The sequence below is a fragment of the Balaenoptera musculus genome, chromosome 2, assembly GCF_009873245.2.
Source record: "Balaenoptera musculus isolate JJ_BM4_2016_0621 chromosome 2, mBalMus1.pri.v3, whole genome shotgun sequence".
NCBI classification, from domain to species: domain Eukaryota; kingdom Metazoa; phylum Chordata; class Mammalia; order Artiodactyla; family Balaenopteridae; genus Balaenoptera; species Balaenoptera musculus.
Genome location: NC_045786.1, coordinates 6405440 through 6431401, shown reverse-complemented (window position 1 = coordinate 6431401; position 25962 = coordinate 6405440). Strand labels below are relative to the sequence as shown.

General features: G+C 38.6%; 1 protein-coding gene across 4 annotated transcripts in view; it reads right to left on the bottom strand.

The window, feature by feature from the left end:
• MINDY3 (MINDY lysine 48 deubiquitinase 3) overlaps positions 1–25962 on the bottom strand; it is a 91584-nt gene that overhangs the window by 9661 nt on the left and 55961 nt on the right. For all 4 annotated transcript variants that reach the window (XM_036843000.1, XM_036843001.1, XM_036843003.1 and 1 more), the window contains 2 exons: positions 15100–15172; positions 223–295 (listed from right to left, as the gene is read on the bottom strand). In XM_036843000.1, the coding sequence (XP_036698895.1) occupies positions 223–295; positions 15100–15172 (146 nt within the window). The remainder of the gene's footprint in view (positions 1–222; positions 296–15099; positions 15173–25962) is intronic.

Genomic DNA, 25962 nt, shown 5'->3' with positions numbered 1-25962 from the left:
ATAAGTGCAGAGTGGGAAAGGAAGCTCATTTTAGGTAAGTCAAGTCTCTGCTATAATACTGATTGGTCTGACTGCTTCCTAAATCGTTGCTTAATATAAAGTGCTATGCTTCATATATACATAAACGCTTAGATTTTTTAAAAAAGAGGCAATAATGTGTGTATAATGTTTTACACTTAACAGAATCAGAGTTGGTTAAATAATACTTTGTATGTAGCTTACTATTCAGGATCTGAAACAAGGTCCAATGCTTTCATCACATCTTCTAGAAGTGAATCAGGTATGAATCCATTATCTGGAAAAGAATTACAGAAACAATTTGGATTAAGTTTACTTCAAGAAATGCTATTATTGCTGCTCAGACAGACTCCAGCGAAGAATCACATAAGAGGGATACAAAGAATTAAGAAACAGCATATTAAGTTTATTTTGGGCACAATATTGTTATTAGGTACTCTCTTAGTTTTCTTGGGCACATAGGCAAAGATTTATTTTCAAGGTTAGTTTTCTAATACAAAAATGAACCACATGACTTCTCCCTGAGAACTCCAAGGAAACCTGAAAGCCAATTACTTCTTAAACAGGCTTACAAATTTAAATGATACAAGTTTTTTTCTACTTAAGTTTCTAACAGTTATCCAATTAAAATAAACCTTTACCAGTAAATTCTTTTTGTCGCAATGTTATTTTAGCTTCTTGCAAGAATGTTCATGATCCATTGTTATTTAGATCTCTGACAATATACGATCAAGAAAAGATATCTCTTGACTTAAATCAACAGACCTGATTTAAATAAAAGCCATAGATTTAATAGGGAAAAAAATTCAAAGTTGGAATGCAGAGTAGAATCAAATGTTGATGCAGAGTAGTTTATGGAAAATATTCCTTTTCTTGGGCTCGATGAGGAAATAGCATTGGTAAATGGCCCAAACTCAGATGATGCAATAGAACGTGACACACACAAAAAGCTTGTAGGGCAGTTTGAAATCACAGTACTTATAAACAAGCGACTTGTTGATTCCCTTAAATGTACAATGCCTGACTTTCTCTACCCATTTATTCTTTCCTGAAGACTGTCTCAGCTTTAAATCAACTTCCAACACAATAACCTTTTCAGGGATTAGGATAATTAAAGAAAAAAGAAAAAAAATCTTGTCCTGGAGGAGAAGATGTCCAAAAGCCCTGCTTCTATAATCAAACTATAAAGTGTAGTTGCTCTTTCTGCACATAGTGTGTCCTCTACCAGCAAGGAAATAAAGAAGTTATGATTTTTTTAAAAGTCTTTTCTTAAACCTCATAAGCACATGCTTACCCATGTGAAGACAGATTGGCCTTGACTAAAAGGCTAAGAATCATTTAGGATAATTAAAAATTATCCTAAATATAATTTTAGAAAGTGAACATTTAGAATAATTCCAGTTTGTCAAGTTACCAATAATTGAAGGTATAGAGAATAAAAAAACTTGTTTGAAGGCACCTGTGAAAAATATTCAAGCTTTGTAAGCCTAAGTTTGATAAGTTTGAAAGGTAGAAAATTACTCATTTTGCTTAGTTAGGTCACAGCTAAAAGCTTAGCATTTCCAAATGTTAAACAGGCTTTAGCTGGCTACTGGTAGCCAGGAACAGTTATCTGGATAGGTTTCTATGTTTATGGGCTATCATGTGTATCCACTTGACAGAAGCAGTGTGTATTACAATATTCTTCTGAAGCACTGAATGGCAGGCAGCCTTATCTCTTCTTACTGTTACCCGAGACGCAGCTCCCATCCCCAGAAAGGGCTAATGGGCTGTATACAGACACAAACAACAACCAGGAAAACAACACAATGACCTCCTTAACTCAAACGTGATTAACCTCAAGCTTAAACATTCCAACACATTTTTAAGGGGGCTAAGAGATTTACAACTTGTAAACACGGACATTCTGGAGTACAGCAATGACTACACCAAGCCAGTGACTCTAGTTTTTGTACATACAGTATTTTATACCTGGAGACGGCAGAATCATTTTTTTCAATACCTCAAAGACTTTTAATACACCCAAGATTAGAAGAGGAGATTTGGAATTACTTACCTTTTTAAAACACTGATTTTGAAATTACGTTATTCTTTAATAATCATACCTGTCAAGACAAATTCTTTAGAAAAAGCAGCCTTAAGTCTAAGCAGATTGAAACTCAACGCCATCTAGTATTTAGTCAGCTGGTTCCTCAGAGAATATGGAAACAGAGACACAATGATAAGAAGACCTCAATACCAAGAGCAGAGGAAATCTGAGCGTACAATTTGTTGATTGCTCAAGCCGACCTAAGAAGCACCAAAGGAAAAAGTAGAACTTGAATGCATCGGTAATTTAACCACATGAATATAAAATGGACTTGTACAGGCTTTCAAGCTCAGAAGAATGGGGAGGATGGGCGGGGAGGACAAGGGGGCATTGCCCGCGGTTGTGACGGAACGCAGCTACGGTGTCAATATTCACATACAGTTAAATTGTGTTTAAGACGTTTGAAAAGGAGGACAAAAGCTGTTTGTTTATAAATTTAAAAAAGAGGGGTTTTTTTGTTTCTTTAAAACCCAGTAAACAGATGGCAAGAAGCGCCCAGCTCCTAGAGCTCGGGAAGAGGAACTCTGCGCAGAGCAGCGCTGGGTAGGGGCGCAACGGTGAAGTGAGTTAGCAGTTTGCTGGGTAGGGGGACCAGTTCAGAATGGTGAAGAAGTCGAGCTGGCCTCGAAGGAGAAGGAAGGACCCATCATGATTCCCGTTTGGAAAGACAGGGGGAGATTGGCAGGCCTCCTAGCAGAGGCACCAGCTGAAGGGAGAGCTGCAGGAGGGAGCAGGTGTCAGGAGGCCACAGAGGGACAAGAAACAGCGTGAGAGGAGATGGGGACCCAGCACTGGGGACAGTAACGTTTTCAAACCCCTGCAGCTGAGAAAGAGTACAGTTCCTTAGGAACAGAGGAGACAATCAAGATCAAGTTGAGGAGAATTTAAATGCTGTTGGTTTTAGTAAAAAATTAACAAATTATTTTATTTTTACTCAATGTTGTATCATACTTTACCTAGCTATTATTATTGACGCTTATAATAACATATCCCTACAATTTAATAGAACTCTTAGTGAAAAAAAGTATGTGGCTTTTGCCCGGAGGCAAGGTTAGGACATTTTCGTAGTTGCGCTTGCCCTGGTGTCTCCCTGCTGCTTCGTGCCTCTGGCCCCGTGAACGGAGGCCAGGGACAGCAGGAATGCCATGACCCGGGGGCCGAGCACGGTGCTTGACACAAGTAGCTGCTCAATAACATCTGTTACAATTATTCAAGCTAATCCTAACTTCAGATTTAAACAAACTGCTCTGTTCAGGCGCCATGGTTCAACCAAAAACAGCTTTGTGAATTGTACCTATGAAGTTTACAAAGAAATGAGTAGCTGCTTTATGGCTTGTCCTACAGAACCACTTCAATTATGTGATGGGAAAGTTGCAAAACAAACCAAACATGGTGCACAGGATACAAAAAAAGTATGGCTGGGGCAGCAGGAAACAGTGATGAGAATGGTACAGCAAGGTGAATGGCAGTGACGGAAGGGACGCAAAGGTAGAGAGAAGACGACGTGATTTAAAAGGAAGAGAAAAGACAGAATTAAACAAAAGGCAACTTCTAGATAATGTCTAAGGATGGGTGTATACTAAACTATCTACAACAAGTAAAATTAGTCTTAGAGATTAAAAAAATGTACCACACTGAAATCATTCAGACAAAAGATGCTGTCAATATATTTTAGCAACCTAAAAAGAATACAAGGGCTCTTTAAAATCAAAATATATATTCCTTGTCCAAACAGGGTTGATGAAGTCTACAACGGGGCAGAGTGAAGAAAGAGAATAAGAGGGAGAGAGAGAGAAGAAAACAAAACAAACCTCATTACGGGTGATGCTAAAAATTTCAAATACCATCTGTGTAGAATTCAGTTCTTTGGAGATTACTGAATAAGCTCTATGCTACACAGTTTTGGATTTTTTTCTTTTTTAAACAACAGTATGGTCAACTTATTGAGTACCTGAATAATGATGTAAAGTAGATACAAAGGCCATCTTACAGCTGAGGAAACTGAAGTTAAGGAACTTGCCCAACATCACACAGCTGAGTTTACAGAGGTGGGATTTAAATCCAGGTTGTCTGATACCCACTGGAATGCTTTTAGCATTTTAGAAAGCCATTTTCTGATACCTGGAGGCACTCCAAAGTTCCTCTCTTGTCCAGTATCTTTGATCACATTGATCAATTTACCTCTGTCCCTACTCTTTCATTATTTTTAAAAATTACTATAAAACATGTATCTGAATACAAACCAAATATCCAAACTTTCACCCACAAAAGAGATGTAAAAAACAAAATGAAACAAAACAAAACATAAAAACAACGCCACCCCCCAACCCAAATCCCCAGGAGACAAAACTATGGACTTTCTCTAAAGCCCATACGTAACACTTTATAGAGGACCAGTACTTGATTCTCTTGAGGATCTGAGCACACACACTAGTGTTCATTTCCATTCCTGAATTTGGGATTCTTCATTAAAGGGACCACGTAATTAGAGATGGTATGTCAAGGTCCTGCTTGAAATTAAAATTCTGCAAGTATTACAAAGGAGAAACTAACAGCTAAAATATGTATTTTTGAACTTATTTTATATGTATGCTTGGCATCAAAACAATTATTGAGCTCCGTAGATCCTAAAGACTCTGAAGTAGAGACTAACTGCTCAGTGGGAATGACAGTCAATATCATATCCGTATTCCAATAAATTAAAAATAGTTAAAAGTAGACAAAGAGGTTAAAACACAGCTCTTTATGACCTCAGCCTTTTAAAAAGGTACTGGTAGTGGAGAGAGGGGGAAAGATTGCTTGACGTTCTGGAAGAACACCTCAAATCTGGTCTCAGTTCTCATAACTAGGCATGCAGCTCTGAAGAAGTGACCTAAACCCTCACAAGGTTGGTTTTTCTTAAGAACAAAATGGTGCTGGTCATCCCTGCTTATCTCCTAGGTTTATGGTAAGGTTTTAATGAGACCATGCAGGTAAACTGCTTTATAAACTGTGATGTTTCATGCAAAGGCCAGCCATCATGATTATTACTATTTTTAGACAGGTCCTCAGTTACTAATGGTCTTTTGAAACATAAACCTGATTTGTAAGTCACCTGTTTAGAACACTGAGAATACAGTCTCACGGAGGCCATGCTGTAAATGGTGATTAGCCGGCAAGTGCATTTAACTCATAATACGCCTGAAGCAGGCGCTAACACTGCCGATTACAGGCCTACCTACCTGATAGGCACACGCAGACACCAGGAGTGGGAGTGAGGGTGAGGTGGGGAGAGTGAGACAGATACAAAAGTACTCACGGGTACCAGAACTTGAATTCTCTTTTCTTTAGCTTCCCTCTAGGTCAGTTTTTCTACAAATATTCTAAAGAGGGTGACAAAGGGCAACTGTCACCACACCAGCCTCTGCTAAACGGAAACCGGAACTCCCCAGAAACTTGTACGTACTGTTGATATAGTAAGCGTTCTGAGAAGGCCAGATCTGCTCAGATCTTGAGGTAAAAGTGTGCTATGTTGGGGGAAGGGGGGATCAAATCAGTAAAGTAGCTGATTAGTTTGTGACTAAAAATGAAGAATTTTCTACTTTTAATCTTTCAGCTTCCTCGAGTGGACTGTCTGTAGCTAAACCATAAACAGTGATATTCAAATGAGAAAGTGGAGTTTATTTTCTCCGTAAGTCATAGACAGAAAGAGATAGCTTTTCTAAGATGACCGAACAAGTTTTGTTTGCTTCTTAACAATTCAGATTATAGTCCTGCTAAGTTGTCACACATAAAACTATACAGATGAAAACTAATTTATTTAATCAATCAATAATTTTCTCTCTCTAGTAAAAACACAGCAAATTCATTTTCATATGTATTTCTCAGGACTCAATTCTGAAAAATTGCCACTGATCATAAATTATGTTTTAATATTGCCAATAAGATACTCTAATTTTCCTTGTAATTTAGTAGACAAAATGGAGCCTGCTACCTCATCAATGATTTAAAAATATTGAAATTGCAAAAAGCAAACAAATCTACTACTTGTGACTATAAGATGCTAAAGCTTAGTTTTAGTAGCTTTGTATTCCTGACGGAGTTGTTTCAAACTGGCCTTCTAGATAACATCGGGCTCTTCAAGTCCACGTCTCCTATGGCTGTGAACACTCCTTCTTGCTCTGAAGGCGTTTCTCTATGCTGCCTTTGTTCCTTCACAGTTATTATCTCCTAAGATATTCTGATACCCTCCTTGTACATTTCCTTTCTCAAGAAACTCATTCGCATCCAATTTCAATTTCAGTTCTAAAATTCTCACTAAAGAAACTAATGCAGAGGGATCCAAAAAGGCAGATTACAGAAAAGCCATACGTTTGGTTTGAGAATGGTCTGTAGTGCTTACACTGGGGTAAAAGTATGCTTGATATCTTGGACAATCATTTCAAATCAAAATTAAGCAGCACTATAAAGACCTGACTGGAAACTCCGGAAAGATACCCAGTTTATCCATGTCATCTTACATACTTCATCCTATAATGTATTCCACTCTAGAAGGAATCCCCTCCTCTCATACAGTAACTATTATCAATATGGGTAGAAACATGTCACCTAATATATCTTGAAACAGAGCAGACATTTACATGTGTATGTGTATACCACTTGACGACCACTCTCCACTGGGATATGAGGTATAGAAAAGGCAAACATCTAGAAGCGGGCTGAGAGATGGCAGGGGAAAAAAACCAAATACTTTAAATAAATCCTTAAGAGGCGGGTATGCCACAGGAAATCGCCTGACTCATTTTCTGAAATATATTTCTTTAAAATATAAATCCAAGCCTTGACCGTTAATTTCCTTGATTATTCCAATAACCACTTGCCTCTAAGCATCACTTCTCTTTAGTAAACGCTACGTAATTACTTTTCTTGTGTCCTGTCTTTCCATTCAAGTCAAACACTTTGCTGGCTATTCCTTGTATGTAAATTTCTATCTCCTACCTCGTGTTCATGGGTATCATTTTCTCTTCTTTGTGCTTCCATTTGCCAACGTGATCGTACCTCCTCAGGTCTTCATGATAGCTCTCTAGCTAATCTCAGTTCACTTTGATCACATTTCTTTTAATCTTATATTATTTATATCAATCTTATTTTCATTTTAACTTGCTACAGTTTCCAAAAACTGTACTTGATTAAGTTTGATCCTAACTCAAAATATATTAAAAGCATTTAGGAATAGAAATGATTTATTTCCTATCTTTTCCATCAGAGGATTCATATTGGTAAGAGAATGACTGTATTTGTCACCCTCCATGACATAGTTCAATGTGCTGCATATCCCAATGATTCCAGCTGAAGTTGTTAACTTACTATAAGACGCATTTCGTTCAGTGGTGGGAAAAGATAAAGAAGTAAATTACTTTTACTTCTAAAGACTTAGAAAGAAATGTTATTGGAATGAAATGTTATTGGAAGTTTAAAAGATTATTAATTCCAAGAAGAAAGCAACATTTATTTTTCTTAAGGTAGGGAAAAGGCACAGTGGTAGAAGCTAACTGAAGGTTAACTCACCAATACCAGCACCAATTAACTTGAGGTGTAGAGAGAGAGGAACTCACATTTATAAAGTACCTACTATGTGTTAAGGACTGGGCAGGTGCTTTCTACAATGCTATTCATTTAATCTTCATAAGGACTCTCAAGAAACAGGTGGTTATTATCATCTGATATATAAGAAAACAGATTTATAGACTGAAAAGTAACTAAAGTTACATGGTTACTAAGATTCCTAGAATTTGTATGACTGAAATTTTCAGAGATGGAAAGAGTAGATCTCCAAGAGTTAAAAATTTCAAGACAGAAGAAAGTGTATTTATAAAGATAACTGAGTCCATTCAGGAGTTGATAAGGATTAACCCAACAACGTAGGTTCCTTCATGGTAATTTACAGTGGAACATAAGGAATGGCTCGGTTTTAAAGTTATACTGGAAAAGTCAGTGAGCTAGCTATCATAGTTTAGTCATAACCATTATCGAAGTACATAAATGCAAAGACGATTAAAATAACCTAGCTGACAATGACAGAGTTGACATTACAGTGACATATATGTGAACTTTTAAGACAACCTTTGTTAGTGCGGTAGAGAAGCTAAGCTCAGGCTCAAAAGAGAATCCTAAAGATGATTTTTCTTATCCTCCTTCTGTATTTTCTTCTGGCACAATCAGTTATACAGAAATATTCTGGGGAGTGACGTCAGCAAGATGGAGGGCCAGGAGACCCCAGCTCATGTCTCCCACACAAGAAACCAACAAAAACAATAAACAAACAGCACAAACTGAAGAAAACAGCCCAGGGAAAGTACTGGGCTAGAAAGAAGCAACAAAAAACCCTGTGGAGCTCCAAAATAAATCAAGGATAACTGCACAGGACAGTACCGAAGTATACTACCGGAGTCAAGCCATTACCCAGTCAAGAGCAGCCTGGCACCAGGAGGGATGGCCTCAGAGGAAGTTCACCACACGGGGAAAAGGAGAACCCCTGCAGGCCTCTCCACTGGGGACATGTGCAGCCTTTGCTGCAGTGGTCTCCTACCAACATCGCTCCCAGCTGACGGAGCTGCCCACAGTGCTCCCCAGCCCCTGCACCTACTCCCAGAGGCTAGAGCTGTCGCTGCAGGAGACCTGCCCTCAGGGACCCCAGTCTCTGCTGTACCCTGCTCTCTGGAATGAGGTGCGCCTCAGCACCTCACCATATACAGGACTGGAGCTCTGGGCCTCATCCATGGTTTCAGGGTAGTGGCTTTGTCCCACCATTCCCAGCACAGTGTCTGCTGCCCTGGGCCCCACCTACTGGATACCAGGTTACAGCTCTGACCCATCATCCTCAAGGATGCTCCATCACGGAGCCCTGCCCACCCCCCACCCCAGGTTGAGGCTCTGACACATCACTGCTAAGACCAGGCTGCAATGCCCTGAGCCCCGCTCCTGATGCTCGGCTTTAACACATCAGCATTGCAGCTGTGCTGCTGCTACTGCCTTGTGACTGCCGCAGGGGGCCAAAAGTGAGACTCTGACCCACCATGCCCAGTCTATGCTGCTACTGCAGCCTGGGCCCAAGCCACCACCACAGCTTGTCATCCCAGGGCCTGTGCCGCTGTCGCACACCCCCACACCAGCGAGCCACCATGGGGAGCCCCTGAAACTCAGGTCCCAGGTCCATGGAAGAGCTGTACATATTTATACCGCAGACATCAGTGCCACATCTGCAGCAAGTGCACCTGTACCTCAGGACTACTGTGGTAGTTCTGTATGCACCGGATCCTAGGACCCTGGCTCTGATACTATACTGCTCCACAAAGGACCCCGAATGAATAGCCAAAACGATCTTGAGAATAAAAGAACAAAGCTGGAGGTAGCACACCTCCTGATTTCAAACTATATTACCAAACTATAGTAATCAAAACAGTATGGTATTGACCTAAGAACAGTCACACAGATCAGAGGAACAGAACAGAGAACCCAGAGATAAACGTACACTTAAATGGTCAATTAATTTACAACACAGGAGCCATGATATACAATGGAGAAAGGCCAGTCTCTTCAATAAGTGGTACTGGGCAAACTGGACCACTATCTTACACCACACACAAAATATGATCTATTTTGAGTTAAGACTTGAATGTAAGACCAGAAACATTAAAATTCTTCTTATTATGTAGCAAACATAGGTGGTAAGCTCCATGACATCACTCTTGGCAATGATTTTTTGAATTTAACACCAAAAGTGGGGGAGTAGGTGAAATGAGTGAAAGGTGTCAGAGGTACAAGCTTTCAGTTATAAAATAAGTGAGTCATGGGGATGTAAGGTACAGCATGGTGACTATAGTTAATAATACTCTATTGATTATTTGCAAGTCTCTAAGAGAACAAATCTTAAAAGTTCTCATCACACACATAAAAAATTTGTAATTAGGTATGGTGATCAATGTTAATAGGCCTACTGAGGTGATCATTTTGCAATACATAAAAATATCAAATCATTATGTTGTGCACGTGAAAGTAATATAATATTAAACATCACTTACACCTTAAAAAAATAAAAATCCTGTAGTGGTGGTGTGTAAATCACTTTGAACTCTACCATACAGGCTAAGAGACAAGGGTTAAAAATAACTATATCTACAATATTATGTTAATGGATACACAATATAAAGAGATGTATACTGGGACATCAAAATAAATTATGGAGGTCACGTAAATGCATTGAACTTTCTTATGTAATTGAAGTTAAGTTGTTGTTAGCTTAAAATAGTTATAAGACTAAGATGTGTTACAAAAGCCTCATGATAACCAAAGAGCAAAAACCTATAATAGACAAACAAACCATAAAGAGAAGAGAATCAAAGCATACTACTATAAAAAAATCAAGTCACAAAGAAACCAAAAGAAGAAGAAAGAAACTACAGAACCACAAAACAATTAATTAATTAATTAACAAAGTGGCAATAGTAAGTCCTTACCTATCAACATTTACTCTAAATGTAAATGGTTTTATTTCTCCAGTCAAAAGACACAGAGTGGCTGAATGGATAAAAGAACAAAACCCAACTATAAAGACTCACTTAAGCTTAAAGGACATGGACAGGCTGAAAGTGATGAGACGAAAAAGATATTGCATACAAATGGAAAACAAAAGAGAACTGGGGTAGCCATCCTTATGTCAGACAAAATATCTTCTAATCAAAAACTGTAACAAGAGACAAAGAAGGTCATTATGTAATGATAAAGGGATGAATATATCAGGAGGATATAACAACTATAAACATATATGCACCATATATTGTAGCTCCTAAATGTATTAAATGATTATTAACAAATCTGAAGGGAGAACAGAGAGCAATGAAATAAAGTAGGGAACTTCAATACCCCACTTTCAACAACAGTTTGATCATGCAGACAGAAAATCAGTAAGGAAATAATGGATGTGAATTACACTTTAGACTGCATGTACCTAACAGACATATACAGAACACTCCATATACCAGCAGCAGAATATGCATTTCTTCTCAAGTGTACATAAAAGATTCTCCAGGATAGATCACATGACAAGGCATAAAACATGTCTTAGCAAATTTAAAAGGACTGAAATCACACCAAGTATTTTTTCCTACCACAATGACAGGAAACTAGAAATAAACAACAGGAAGAAAATGCAAAATATATGCAGATTAAACAACATGCTCCTGAACAACCAATGGGTCAAAGAAGAAATCAAAAGGGAAATCAAGAAATATCTTGAAACAAATGAAAATGGAAGTACAATGTATCAAAACCTAGGGATGCTGCAAAAGCAGTTTTAAGAAGTTTATACTGATAAATGCCTACATTAAGAAACAAAAAAGACCTCAAATAAACAAACTCACGTTACACCTTAAGGAACTAAAAAAAGAAAAACTACAATGGAGATATATGAAATAGAGAACAGAAATATAGAAAAAAGCAATAAACAGCTTTAACAGCAAATAACAGCTGATTTTGACAAGATAAAACAGAGAGAATTAAAGAGGAGACATTATAACTGTTACCACAGAAACACAAAGAGTCAGAAGAGACTGCTATGAACAATAACACACCAACAAACTGGACAACTGAGAAGAAACTGATTCATTTCTAGAAACATAAAACCTACTAAAACTGACTCATGAGGACAAAGAAAATCTTAATAGAGCAGTAACAAAAAGGAGACTGACAGTGTAATCCAAAACCTTCCAACAAAGAAAAGTCCAGGAACAGATGGTTTCACTGGTGAATCTACGAAACAACTAAAGAAGGATTAATGCCAATCCTTCTAAAAATCATCCAAAAAATTAAAGATGAGGGGATACTTCCAAATTCTCTTTGAGACCAGCATTACTCTGATACCAAAGCCAAATATGGACACTACAAGAAAAACTGCAGATCATAATCCCTGATGAATACAGATACAAAATATTAGCAAACTGAATTCAACAGCAGATTAAAAGGACCATACACTATGAGCAAGTGGGATTTATTCCAGGGATGCAAGGATGGTTCAACATATGCAAATCAACAGATCTGATATACCACATTTATAAAAGAAAAAAATTGTATGATCATGTCAATATGCAGAAAAGGCACTTGATATAATACAAAATCCTTTCATAATAAAAACACTAAAAAATATGGTACACAAGGAATGTTCCTCAGTGTAATATACAACAAACCTACAGCTAATATCATACTCAATGGTGAAAAGTTAAAATCCTTTCCTATGAGAACAGGAAACAGACAGGATTGCCCACTTTTGCCATTTCTATTCAGCATATTATTGGAAGTCCTAGCCATAGCAATTCGGCACAAAAAAGAAATAAAAGGCGTTCATATTGGAAAGGTAAAAGTAAAATGATCTCTGTTTGTGGATAACTTGGTCTTATATATAAACCCTAAAGACTCCACTAAAAGCCTGTTAGAAAAAATGATTTCAGTAAATTTGGAGGATACAAAATCAACATATTGTTATCAGTTGCATTTCAATACACCAACAAGAACTATCTGAAGTGAAATTTAAAAAGCAACTGCATTTACAATAGCATCAAAAACAATGAAACGCTCAGGCACACGCTTAACCAAAGAGGTATGAGACACTGAAAACTGTAAGACACCGATGAAAGAGATTGAAGAAAACACAAATAAATGGAAGGATACACTGTGCTCATGGATTATACCAAGAATTAATAGTGTTAAAATGTCCATACTACCCAAAGTGATCTACACAGTCAATGCAATCCTTACCAATATTCCAATGACATTTTTCACAGAAATAGAAAAAACTATTCTAAACTTTATTTGGAACCGCAAAAGATACTGCACCGCCAAAGCCATCTTGAGAAAGAAGAACAAAGCCAGAGGCATCATGTTACCTGATTTCAAGCTATATTGCAAAGCTCTAATAATCAAAAGAATGTGCTACTGGCATAAAAACAAGCACATAGCCCAGTGTAACAGAATAGTAAGCCCTGACATAAATCCATGAATATATGGTCAGCTAATTTTTGATCAGAGTGCCACGAACATACAATTGGGAAAGGGTAGTCTCTTCAATAAATGGAGTTGGGAAAAATGGATATCCACATGCAAAAGAATGAAACTGGACCCCTATCTTACAGTATTCACAAAAAGCAATTTGAAATGGATCAAAGACTTAAATGTAAGACTTGAAACTGTAAAGCTACGAAAAGAAAATGTAGGGACAAAGGTCCTTGCCATTGGTCTTGGCAGTGATTTCTTGGATAAGACAGCAAAAGAACAGGCAGCAAAACTAAAATAAACAAGTGGGACTGCATTGAACTAAAGAGCTTCTGCACAGCAAAGGAAATACTAAAATTGAAAAAGCAACCTATAGAGTGGAAGAAAATATTTGCAAGCCATATATCTGATAAAAGGCTAATACACAAAATATATAAAGCAAAATATATAAAGACCTCAAGAGCAAAAACACAAATAATTCAATTAAAAAGTTAGCAATGGACCTGAATAGACATTTTTCTAAAGAAGACATACAAATGGCCAATAGGTATATGAAAAAATGTTCACTATCACAAATCATCAGGAAAATGCAAATCAAAATCACAATGAGGTATCACCTCACACCTGTTAGGATGACCTTTATCAAAAAGACAAGAGACTGGACTTCACTGGTGGTCCAGTGGTTAGGACTACGTGCTCCCAATGCAGGGGGCACGGGTTTGATCCCCGGTCAGGGAAGATCCCACATGCCACATGGCATGGCCAAAAAAAAAAAAAAAATGAGATTAAATGTTGGTGAGTTTGTGGAGAAAGGGGAAACCTTATGCACTGCTGGTGAAAATATAAAACGGTATCTCTATTAAAGAAAACAGTACAGAGATTCTTCAAACAATTAAAAACAGAACTACCATATGATTCAGCAATTCCACTCCTGGGTATATATCTGAAGGTAGTGAAATCAGTAGTTCAAAGAGATATCTGCACAACCACAATCACTGCAATATTATTCACAACAGCCAAGCTATGGAAACAGCCTAAGTGTTTGTCAATGGATAAAGATTACAGTGTGTATGCTTGTGTACACACACAATGGGATATTATTTAGCCATGACAAAGAGGGAAATCCTACCTTTTGTGACAACATGGATAAACCTTGAGGACATTATGCTAAGTGAAGTAAATCAGATGTAGAAAGACAAATACTGTATGATATCACTTATATGTGGAATCTAGGAAAGCTGAATTTGTAAAAACAGAGTAGAATGGTGGTTACCAGGGGCTTGAGGTAGGTTAATTGGGGAGATGTTGTTTAAAGGTAGAAACTTGCAACTAGTAGATAAATAAGTTCTGGAGAACTAATGACCAGCAATGGTGATTATAGTCAACAATACTGTATTATAAACTTCAAAATTGTTAACAGACCAGATCTTAACTGTTTTCACCACAAAAAAGAAGTAACTATGTGATGTGATAGAGGTGTTATACCTAATGCTAAAATAGTAATCATTTTGCAATATATAAATATATCAAAGCAACATGTTGTGTACCTTAAACTTCCAGAATGTTATATATCAATTATATCTCAATTATTAAAAAAAGAAATATTCTGAAATATTTATTCATTTGAATAAATAAATAAGCAATGACTTAAGCTCTTTGAAAAGTTATTCAAGAGGTGGTATTTTTCCCTGTTTAACACCATCAGAGGTCAAGATTCAAGTAATCATAACTTTAGTACGACAAGAAACACAAAACCCTTATACCATGTGAGAATATGATGATCACTGAATTTTCCTATTTTTTTTGGTTCCCATTTTCACCATTTCCTATTTAAAATTTTCAAGAAATGCAAGCTACATTTCTTTCAATAATCCCATAACTCTTTAAAACTCAGGAAAGTATCAATATATTTCAAACATATGAAGATATAAAACACAGAGTCAATGTTAATAAAAAATAAAATCTTTTACCTTCGGGATCGTAAGTTTGAAAAACTCTTCTGGCTTGTTCTGAAGGAGCCTCAGGGGCAACTAAAGCCATATCCTGAAAACATAAAAAAGCATGCTATCAACGAGCTACAATATCATGGCATTGAAAATAATGACTGATAGTTTTGCTTTATATTACTGTCCAAGTAAAAAATCTAACTGGAAGCATACTCTAGTTTTCAAATATTTAAAAGTTAAATCCAGAGATATGACAGCAAACAATTACATAGGCATGCATTTGAAATTTACTACTTTAGGAAGTATGTTACATCAATACCTAGGCACAGATCAATAATCAAGTTCTGCATGTTCAGAATTTTAACTTTTATTGAAGGAAATATCCAAAAGGCGGATTTCTTTTTCCCATAAAACTAACTCTCTATCATGACTAGTTTCTTTACAAAGTAAGCAATATTACAATTTACCAAAAATAAGCACAAAATTCACTGTTATCTTGGACTCTTCACAAACCTTTACTCCACATATATTAACTATTATGAAACTCTACACTTGACTGACATGAAACTAGAATCTAGGTTCTAACTGTTTTCCTCTATTCATAAATCTGGTCCAAGCATCTGCCTGTAATTGTGTTCACTCAGACACACCTCATCAGAGAACAAGTTTCCAAGCATCCCTTTTTACCATCTTGAATCCTTTTTAAGAAGTGGGTATAAATGGCACATATCTCAACATGATAAAAGCTATTTATGACAAATCCACAGCCAACATAATACTCAATGCTGAAAAGCTGAAAGCCTTCCTGCATATAAATTAATGCACTTAGAACACTCCCTCAACACCATACACAAAAATAAACTCAAAATGGCTTAAAGACTTTAATATAAGACATGACACTATAAAACTCCTAGAAGAGAACATAGGCAAAACATTCTGACATAAACCATAGCAATGTTTTCTTTGGTCAGTCTCCCAAGGCAATAGAAATAAAAGCAAAAATAAACAAATGGGACCTAATCAAACTTATAAGCTTTTGCACAGCAAAGGAAACCATAAAGAAAACAAAAAGACAACCTACAGAATGGGAAAAAATATTTGCAAATGATACAACTGACAAGGGCTCAATTTCCAAAATATACAAACAGCTCATACAACTCAGTAACAAAAAAACAAACAACCCACTCAAAAAATGGGCAGAAGACCTAAATAGACATTTCTCCAAAGAAAACATACAGATGGCCAACAGGCACATGGAAACCTGCTCATTGCTAATTATCAGAGAAATGGATTCAGAACTACAATGAGGTACCACCTCACACTGGTCAGAATGGCCACATCATTAAAAAGTCTACAAATAATAAATGCTGGAGAGGGTGTGGAGAAAAGGGAACCCTCCTGCACTGTTGGTGGGAATGTAAGTTGGTACAGCCACTATGGAGAACAGTGTGGAGGTTCCTTAAAAAACTAAAAATAGAGCTACCATATGATCCAGCAATCCCACTCCTGGGCATGGATCTGGGGAAACCCATGGTTTGAAAGGATACATGCACCCCAATGTTCACAGCAGCACTGTTTACAATAGCCAAGACATGGAAGAAATCTAAATGCCCATTCACAGATGAATGGAGATATATATATATATACACACACATACACATAATGGAATACTACTTAGCCATAAAAAAAGAATGAAATAATGCCGTTTGCAGTAACCTGGATGCACCTAGAGATTATCATACTAAATTAAGCCAGAAAGAGAAAGTCAAATACTGTATGATATCACTTACATGTGCAATCTAAAATATGATACAAATGAACTTATTTCAGAACAGAAACAGACTCACAGACACAGAAAACAAACATGGTTACCAAAGGGGAAAGGGGGTGCGGGAGGGATAAATTCGGAGTTTCAGATTAGCTGATACAAACAACTATATATAAAATAGATAAACAACATGGTCTTCTGTATAGCATGGAGAACTATATTCAATATCCTGTAATAAACCATAATGGAAAAGAATATGAAAAAGAGTATATATATTTGTATAACTGAATCACTTTGCTGTACACCAGAAACTAACTCAATATTGTAAATCAACTATACTTCAATTAAAAAAAAAAAAAAGAAGTTGTGGGGTATAAAAGTTAAAAAGTATTTAAACTGCTGTTTCTCTGTGGGAATACATTTTTGTAAGAAATGTACTAATTAACTTTTGTCCTAATCATCCCACCCTTACCTCAAAGATGAAGGAATAAACTCTAAGAGTCAATTAGAGTAGTTCCTTTTTAAAACTTAATTAATTAATTAATTAATTAATTTTTGGCTGCGTTCGGTCTTCGTTGCTGCATGTGGGCTTTCTCTAGCTGTGGTGAGTGGGGGCTACTCTTCCCTGTGGTGCGCAGGCTTCTCTTGTTGCAGAGCATGGGCTCTAGGTGCGTGGGCTTCAGTAGTTGTGGCACACGGGCCAGTAGTTGTGGCTCATGGGCTCAGTAGTTGTGGCGCACGGGCTTAGTTGCTCTGCGGCATGTGGGATCTTCCCGGACGAGGGCTTGAACCCATGTCCCCTGCATTGGCAGGCAGATTCTTAACCACTGCGCTACCAGGGAAGCCCCTAGAGTAGTTCTTACTGGGCCATGCCTGAACACCTCAATAGTATGTTCGGTTCATATAGGAGTAGAAATCAAATGGGTATGGGAATCAAAACAATGGAATATATACAAGCTCCTACACAGTTTTAATGTGTTAAAATAAATGATAAAATACTTTTTAAAATCTGTTATTTTATGGGCTTCCCTGGTGGCGCAGTGGTTGAGAATCTGCCTGCCAATGCAGGGGACACGGGTTCGAGCCCTGGTCTGGGAAGATCCCACATGCCGCAAAGCAACTGGGCCCGTGAGCCACAACTACTGAGCCTGCGCGTCTGGAGCCTGTGCTCCGCAACAAGAGAGGCCATGACAGTGAGAGGCCCGCGCACCGCGATGAAGAGTGGCCCCCACCCGCCGCAACTAGAGAAAGCCCTTGCGCAGAAACGAAGACCCAACACGGCCAAAAATAAATAAATAAATAAATAAGTAAATTTTAAAAAATAGAACCATCTTTAAAAAAAAATCTGTTATTTTATAACAGTAAAATTTGGTAATGTACAATTATTTCCCTTTTACCATCCCATGTTAGCAACTTTTAGGGTCTCCTTTTCGTGCATTTTCAATGTTATTTTGTAGCTAATACACATGGCAAGGGACATGCTTTCATCTGGTTCAACCTTCAATGCCTTTCTGATTTTATGATCCAGTCCTTTATTGCTGGACCCTTGGATTGTGTCTAACCTTTTGCCATAACCAATGCTGCACCAAATAAACTTGAACATGTAATTTCATACATGAACAGCAGTATCGGCAGGACAGAGTTCCAGAGTAGGATTGCTGGGCCAAAGAAAGAAGGCATTTAAAATTCTCGTAGAATACTGCCAGATTCTTGGGTTAAATTTGTTCATTTAACCTATTTTTAACAATATTTCTTAAAGTGCTTTTCTTTGTCCAATACATCACCAGGACAGTCTTAGCTCTATAATTACCTTTATACCAAGGCTAGGATTGCAGCGTCAGCTCTCAGATTTAGGGAGCAAATACTAGCACAGGGCTATCGTTATTATTACTCCTTAGCTTCTTTTACCCCTCCCAAACCTGAATTGCAAACATTTCTACATGTATTCCAGAATAAGCTTTAGCCCCATGAACTATTTCCAACTCTCCTTTCTTTTTTCAATTCTTCCCTTTAGAATGGCTGTTGGAACTTGTGGATGAGTACTGTCACTGAAATTCTCATGGAGGAGAAGGTATACAGCTGTAAATGAGATTTTATGCAAGGGGGAACATTTGGAGACACAAGATGAAGATATAGTCATTCTTCCTATTCACCATCTGTTGCATTTCAACCTTTATTACTTGTAAGTGATGAGGCACAGTTTGAAATGAGTTTTAAAACACTACTTCAAAATTTCTAAATATTAAGTAAAAGTATGATCTAAACAGAAGGAAAGGGAACATTGTTTTTCTTGGTCAAAATAAAACAAACACTCTTTTGGGGGAAGAGGTGACAGAGAATATAAATGAAGCATCATTTTGATCTTCCTACAAAGTGAAGTTTTGGAAAATTACTACCATTTATAAAGTTGGGGGAACAGGGAAGATTCCATTTTTAGCCAGAGAAAAAGGTCCGCATCAAATTCTCCAGCATTAAAGATTTCAGAAAATGCAAAAAAAAAAAAAAAAAAAAAATTAACGTGAACTACCTGATGCCTCATCTCTAAGTTCTAAGTGCTACAAATAAAAAATATACTATGCTTATGTAGAAAAAAATTAAACTTAATAAAATGTTTACTGCTTATCATCTGCCTCTGGTTATGAACATATAAAAAAATTAGGCTTCAGAGAATGTGTTCTTAGCTCTTGTTTGAATAGGCCTGGCCTGGTATAGAAAGATCAGATGAAGCCTAGGGAAAACTCCTGGCATACTCTGGTTTAACAGGTGTTCATTTAGAGTAAGGGTTGCCAGATGTTTTCTGTAATGGGCCATAAAGTAAATATTTTTGGCTTTGCAGGCCATAACATAGCATGATAATACAATGCATAGGCAGCAAGATGGTACGATATATAAACAAATGCACATGGCTGTGTTCCAATAAATTACAAAATAGGTGGTAGGGCTTGATTTGGCCTGTGGGCCATAGTTTGCTGACCCATGATTTAGAGAATATATTATATTTTTTTCCCCAAATGCTCTAACACTTAGTAAACATGCCTTCTTTTGACACATCTGCAGATATAATGATATCTTAATCACCTTACTAGGTTTTACAAAGATGATATTTTAGGTCTCATCTGAGAGAGGAAAGAGGGTAGGAAGTTCTAGCTGGCAGGAACAGAATCATGAGAGGCAGAAAGATGTGAATTAGCGTAGCACAAGGGGAACTGAAAGAGCTGAAGAGGACTGAGAACTGTGAGAGGCAAGGAGTAGTCAGGCAGGGAAATCAGCTTTGATGGGAGAATGAACTGACTCCGAACGTGCAGAGTCTGGAGGTGATGCACATGTCTGTCTGGATACCTAGAAAGACGACTGACGTTGCAGTCCACACAACACTGGTCATCTAAGCTTGGTAGGCTTGGATTAGTTATAAATGCAAAGTGAGGGACCTCCCTGACCCTACATTCCCCCAAATCCTACCTCCTTTCCTACTACTTTAAACAAGGTTTGACTGTGAAAAATAGTGAAAATATTCAATTTTTAATACTCAAGTTTTATCAAGCTTCACAGAGAAGTTCTTACTGTTCATTAAGTAACTGTTCTACTTCCATGAATAGGCTTTACATTCATGACTTGAATGTTCATGTTTAGCCTTTCATATCAAGATAAGCATGCAAACATAGTATAGTGAAGATGGTCTGGGGAGAAATGATTATTTCAGCTGGTACTGTACCTCATTCCAATTTCTGCTTCCATCTTAATCTCCTAGCACAACGAGTATGGTTCAGCCATACTGAACCAATTACTGTTCTCCAAATATAGCACCAAGTTTCCCATCCCACATCTCTTGCCTTTTTGCTTACTCTTTTCCCAAGACTAGAATACATTCTTCATTTCATCTAATACACATCATGTCCTTTAATTCAAGTATCATCCCTCTGCACACCCCTCCCCTCTTTCAGTCTGTTTCACACTAGAATAATAATTTGTTTGTTTTCCTAAGGGACAGAAGTAGCTAAAAGCTCGGGAGACAGAATCCTTGCTTTAGCCAGTAGGTGTTATTTTTCTCTGGCCCCAGAGTATAAAATGTAGATGAAAACGGAACGTATTTTACAGGGTTGCATTGAGGACTGAATGACAAATGCATGTAAGATGCTTATCATAGTGCCTGATACGTAGCAAACACTCAGTAGAATTACCTAGTAAATTATTATAATGTATTATTATTATTATTATTTTTGGCCGCACGGCGTGGCATTTGGGATCTTAGTTCCCCGACCAGGGATTGAACCCGTACCCCCTGCAGTGGAAGCGTGGAGTCTTAACCACTGGACTGCCAGGGAAGTCCCTATAATGTATTATTAATCCTTGCATTTCAACAATACTTAGCACCATGCCCAGTGTTTGCTCTACTAGGTACTGGGGGAAAGCAGATAAATCAGGTAGTACCCCTGATCACAAGAAGGTAGAAAGTTTAAAGAAATTACAGGAGCATAAGGGAGTAAGAGAATCAGCAATCACATCACAAAAGATGTCAAGCAAGGCTGGACCATGAATGCTGAGCAGGATTTTGATCACAATCTGGGCAGATGATAACATAAACAACAGCACAGGAAAACAAAGAAAATCATAAACTTGTTAATACTTACTATCATATCATACATTAAGTATATGCTATAAGGCCTTTTCTGCTACCCACTCCATTTGCTACAATTATTTTCATCAATTCTAGACGGCCAGGTAGAGATGTGGACTCCTCAATGCTGATTCTAATGAAAACTCATGGACTTGACTCATAACAGAACGCCTTTAGGCCTTTATATCAGCGATACTTTATCTTGTCTGGACAATTATTTGGGTTCTACTGTAACAAAAAGTTTTAAGAAACAAATTCAAATGGAAAGAGGGACTAACTTCAGTAAGCTGGGTGACATCACTGACACGACTGAGATAACTAAGAGAAAAAAATTCATAAAAACCAATACAGAAACATGACAGGTTATGATTTAAACTATAAAAATTAATACTTTAGCTCTTAAATCCATTTCCTTTCTGTAGCAGATAAGGCATGAAACTTAAACAAATGCACAAACTCTACAATTTACTTCGGATAAATGGCTGGGATGACTAAACCGCGTTAATACACAGGAAAACCCTAGTATTTTACAGAACGCCCAGCTGTGACTCTAATGATACTCCAACTCCCAAGACTTTTACCCAGTAATTAAAGATACAAAGGAGTGAATTTTCTTTATAATAAATAAGATCTATAAAGCATCATTTTACTTCGTTTCCTTCAAACTGTGTGGATACATGTAGAGGAATGCATTAATGGTAAAGTTGAGCTGTCCAACTTTTGAACACCCTAAAAAAGGGCTCTATCGTGTAACTGCAGTCGTCTTGCTAAAGTTACGCCAAGGAGTGACACACAAAGGAGCTTGCTCTGTAGACAGAATCCCGTCTAGATTCCCAGGAGCAGATACCGCTGTAAAAGCAGTCTGCTCATGCAGGAACAGTGAAAAGTTTTGTTTCTCCTTTGCATTGAATTCAGTTTCTCTATATACTGTGCCTTTAAACAGAAGTGTGTTTTCGTGTGTTCTTATCTAAAAGGAAAACTGCTTTATCATAGGAAAGGTCAAAGGTGACACTCTGTATACACATGCAAAGAGTCCTTTTATAACCATAAAAGAGAACAAAAAGGAATGTAAAACTTATCTTCCCAACTTCAAAAGAAAGTCTGAAACGGATTACCAAGGAAATCAGTCACTGATCTTCTGAAGACGAAATGAGATGTTACAGGTAGGTTCCAACTACCTTTATGTTGGGTCAGCAGCTGTCCTCCCAGAGATTCAAATGCACAAAACCAAAAACGACAAATTTATTTGTCTAACATTTTATATATATAATTCCAATAATATTAAAGTATCATATTTTCAAATTTAAAGGCCTCGTCTTGAATTTGCATGGAAAATTAATTCCATAATTAGTTCCAATTCAAGGGGAAAATATGAAAGTGGCCCAAGTAATTTAATCTTAGGCCCCAAATATAAAAAAGGAAGTCAATGAGGCAAAGGAAAAAATGATGATTAGAGAGAAGAAAAACATAACAGGACAAATGTCCAAATGTTCTATCAGGTAATATTTGAGCATTTAAAGTATATTAACATGTCTCAGTATGAAAAGGCCTGGCTTCTAAAAGGAGAAAAGATTTAATATATTATAAAACAAATGTTACACCATCTTGTTTTAACAATAAAGTTCTAAATTCCTTAAGCATCTACTACTCAAAATCATTTCTTTTACCTGTGCAGCAGATCTGCAAGTTTTCAACTAACTCATGAAGAGTACCATGGTATATCTGCATACCCTGCCCATGCACACAGGGCTCGCTCCCTCACAAGGTACAGATCCAAAGGTTTTATTCTGCCATAGTTCAGAAGGCCTGCTTGGAACACTCTCTATCCTACTTAATAGAAATTGTTTCCTTCTTTGAAGAAGTCCATTTATGTACACTGTACTACAATTCACCTCACCGACATCCTTTCCCCCCAACAAAGGTCGTTTTATTGTAAAACCATAAATACGACGCTGAGATGAAATCATTTAAGCAACTGATCCTCCCTAACCATTAAAAGGATGTCTTTTTGCCTTGGCATCAACCAACTGGGAAATAATGTTGCAAGAATTCGGAGGCTAGGGGGTGCTGAATTTCGGGCAGGGGCTTTTGGCGATTTAAGGAACCAAGTGGAACCTTCCTCTTCTCCCTGGGAATGTCCCAACATTTAAACAGCTCAGTTTTAGATTTTATTACTTTGTAAAAATGTTTTTTTTTTTTCTGTTCCTTCCCTCCATTTGTAAAAATCTTTTTTTTTTTTTTTTTTTTCTGTTCCTTCCCTCCATTTGACATCAGTAAAAGTTTTAAACACCACAAAACTGATTTGGCTGTAAATGGCAAATGGTACCAAAACGAAATGAAACCAAAAATCCAAAGGACAAACAGAAAAAAAGCCTAAATAAACCCTCAAGTTTGGTCTTGGGGGTTTACATATCACAAGAACTGTCAACTCAACCCCCATGCAACGTGACTCCTTGGATAACTGCTGGGTCCACACCAATGACACAGGAGACCAGAAACAACGTCTTTTGTTAATTAACACAGCAAGGGTGACACTAGGTAACTTTTTTTCTTAAATACAGTACACTGTACACAGGTCCGAAGAAAACCCTGCATAAGCCCCTTGTGGAGACTTGAGCCAAAGCACTGGCTGTTTATAAAAATATTGTGTCGCTACAAAAGTATAAATTAATGCTACTGGTATTAAGAAATATTAAACACATAAAACTTATAACGATTAAGAAAAATATTCATTAGTACCTGTAGAAAACTCTGGCCTAAAAAAGATTTTTTTGTGTGTGTTTTGTTTTTTTGTAAATTTTTTTTTTGTATTTTTTTAAGATGACTTGAGTTTCTTGCACTCAGAGAGAGAGACACAGTCAGCTGTGCCTATGGCATTGCCTAGAACGTCTTAACTGCTGAGAAAGGCTGGGGGTGCACACGCATGGGTACTGAGTGGGGCCTGGGAGGGAGGGGCACCAAGGCTTTCCCAAGATTCACCTGATGTGAAAGAATCACTGGTGCGAAGTCACGGGGAAAAGAAAACGGCAGGATCATCACAGAACAACTGAGAATAATTTTTGCTTTTTAAAAAATATCTCTGCTTCAGGTGGTTGCACAAAATGATTTCCTGATGCTTGGCATCTGAATGGCCCTGGACACACTGCCCGGCAGGGCTGGGAGCCTCCAGCCCCGTGCCAGTCCACGAGCTCGCTCACTGCTTTGGAACCCGGCCCCCCGGCTGGGTGGGAGGGAAGGGTCCCAGGTAGGGACCGGCTGGCACCTGGGCTGTTGGAGGAACCCCCCTTCCAGCTGGCCTCAGCCAACCTGGACTTCAGGAAGCGCCACAGGGATCCCAGGCCCCTGAGGTTGCGGACCAGGCCGGGCTGTGCCCCTTTCAGGAACTTTGGTTTGAAGAGTCAAGGTGCCCGGTGGGACGCGTGGGTGGGGAGGACCCCCATGGGTCCTGATGCTGACACCCAACTGCAAACTTAGCAAATCCTTTTCTGTACAGGAGCTGAACCTTTAAAGCATCGCCCGTGGTGGTGGAGGAACACGAATATAACAAACGGCAACCCGCTGCCCTTCACCCTCATCAAAGCGGGAGCAGGTGCCTCTTCGCACAGAAACCACAGCGTCCCTCCAGGGGATGGCGGGGCTCCACTGACCACGATCCACAAACGCAAATGAGAGAGGAAGAGAAACAACAACAACAAAGTCCTCCAGAAACCCTGAAAAGGGGGAACTAGGAGGGAAACAAGAGGGAACACACTGCATCACTGGTGCACCGTAACTGGCCTAGCAAACACTAGCCACAGTGAAGAGGGGGCAGGCCCCTTCCCAGTTCTCCCACTGGCCCGGCTGGATACAGGGGGCTGAGGCGGGGCTGGCGGCGCCGAGACAGGAGCCCCCCAGCCACTGTCTCCAGCGGACAGCCTGAGCCTTACTTAGCCTCCTGGTTTCATCTAAACCAGCAGCCTTTCTAGAGGCCCTCCCTCACGTACGTCCCAGGGACAGAGGCGCTGCCGCTGTGCCCAAGGCAAGGGCAGAGCTATGAACTTGCGCGGCTCAGTGGGCAGGAGGAGACCGCCGGCCGAGCTTCGGGTGCCTCCTCTTCCCGCCTCTGCAGGCACATCCATCGTCACGGCAACACCCAAGTACGGTCCCCTTCTGGGCCATGGCTCACAGGACCTCCCTTCTCCTTCTGCAGCCCAGGTTCATTCCAAACCTTTCTTGTGAGCCTGTGCCCCCAAGAGCGCATGCTGCATCCCTGACGGCTCTTCAGGTGCCCACTTTCCAAGGGGTCTAGTCCAAGTCCAGGCGCAAGCCTAGGGGACCCCTGAAGGCAGAGGGTCTGCTTCACAGTGGAAAACACGCCTTGCAGAGTTTTTCTCTGGTGCTTCTCGAAAGTGCAGGAGAGAAAGGAGCAAACTGAAGGAGAAGACGCTTGCCAGCCTACAGAGCTGGTGTCAAAAAAGTCCTTCCCAGAAATCTGGAGATGCAGAACGTCTCTACTGTGTCATCG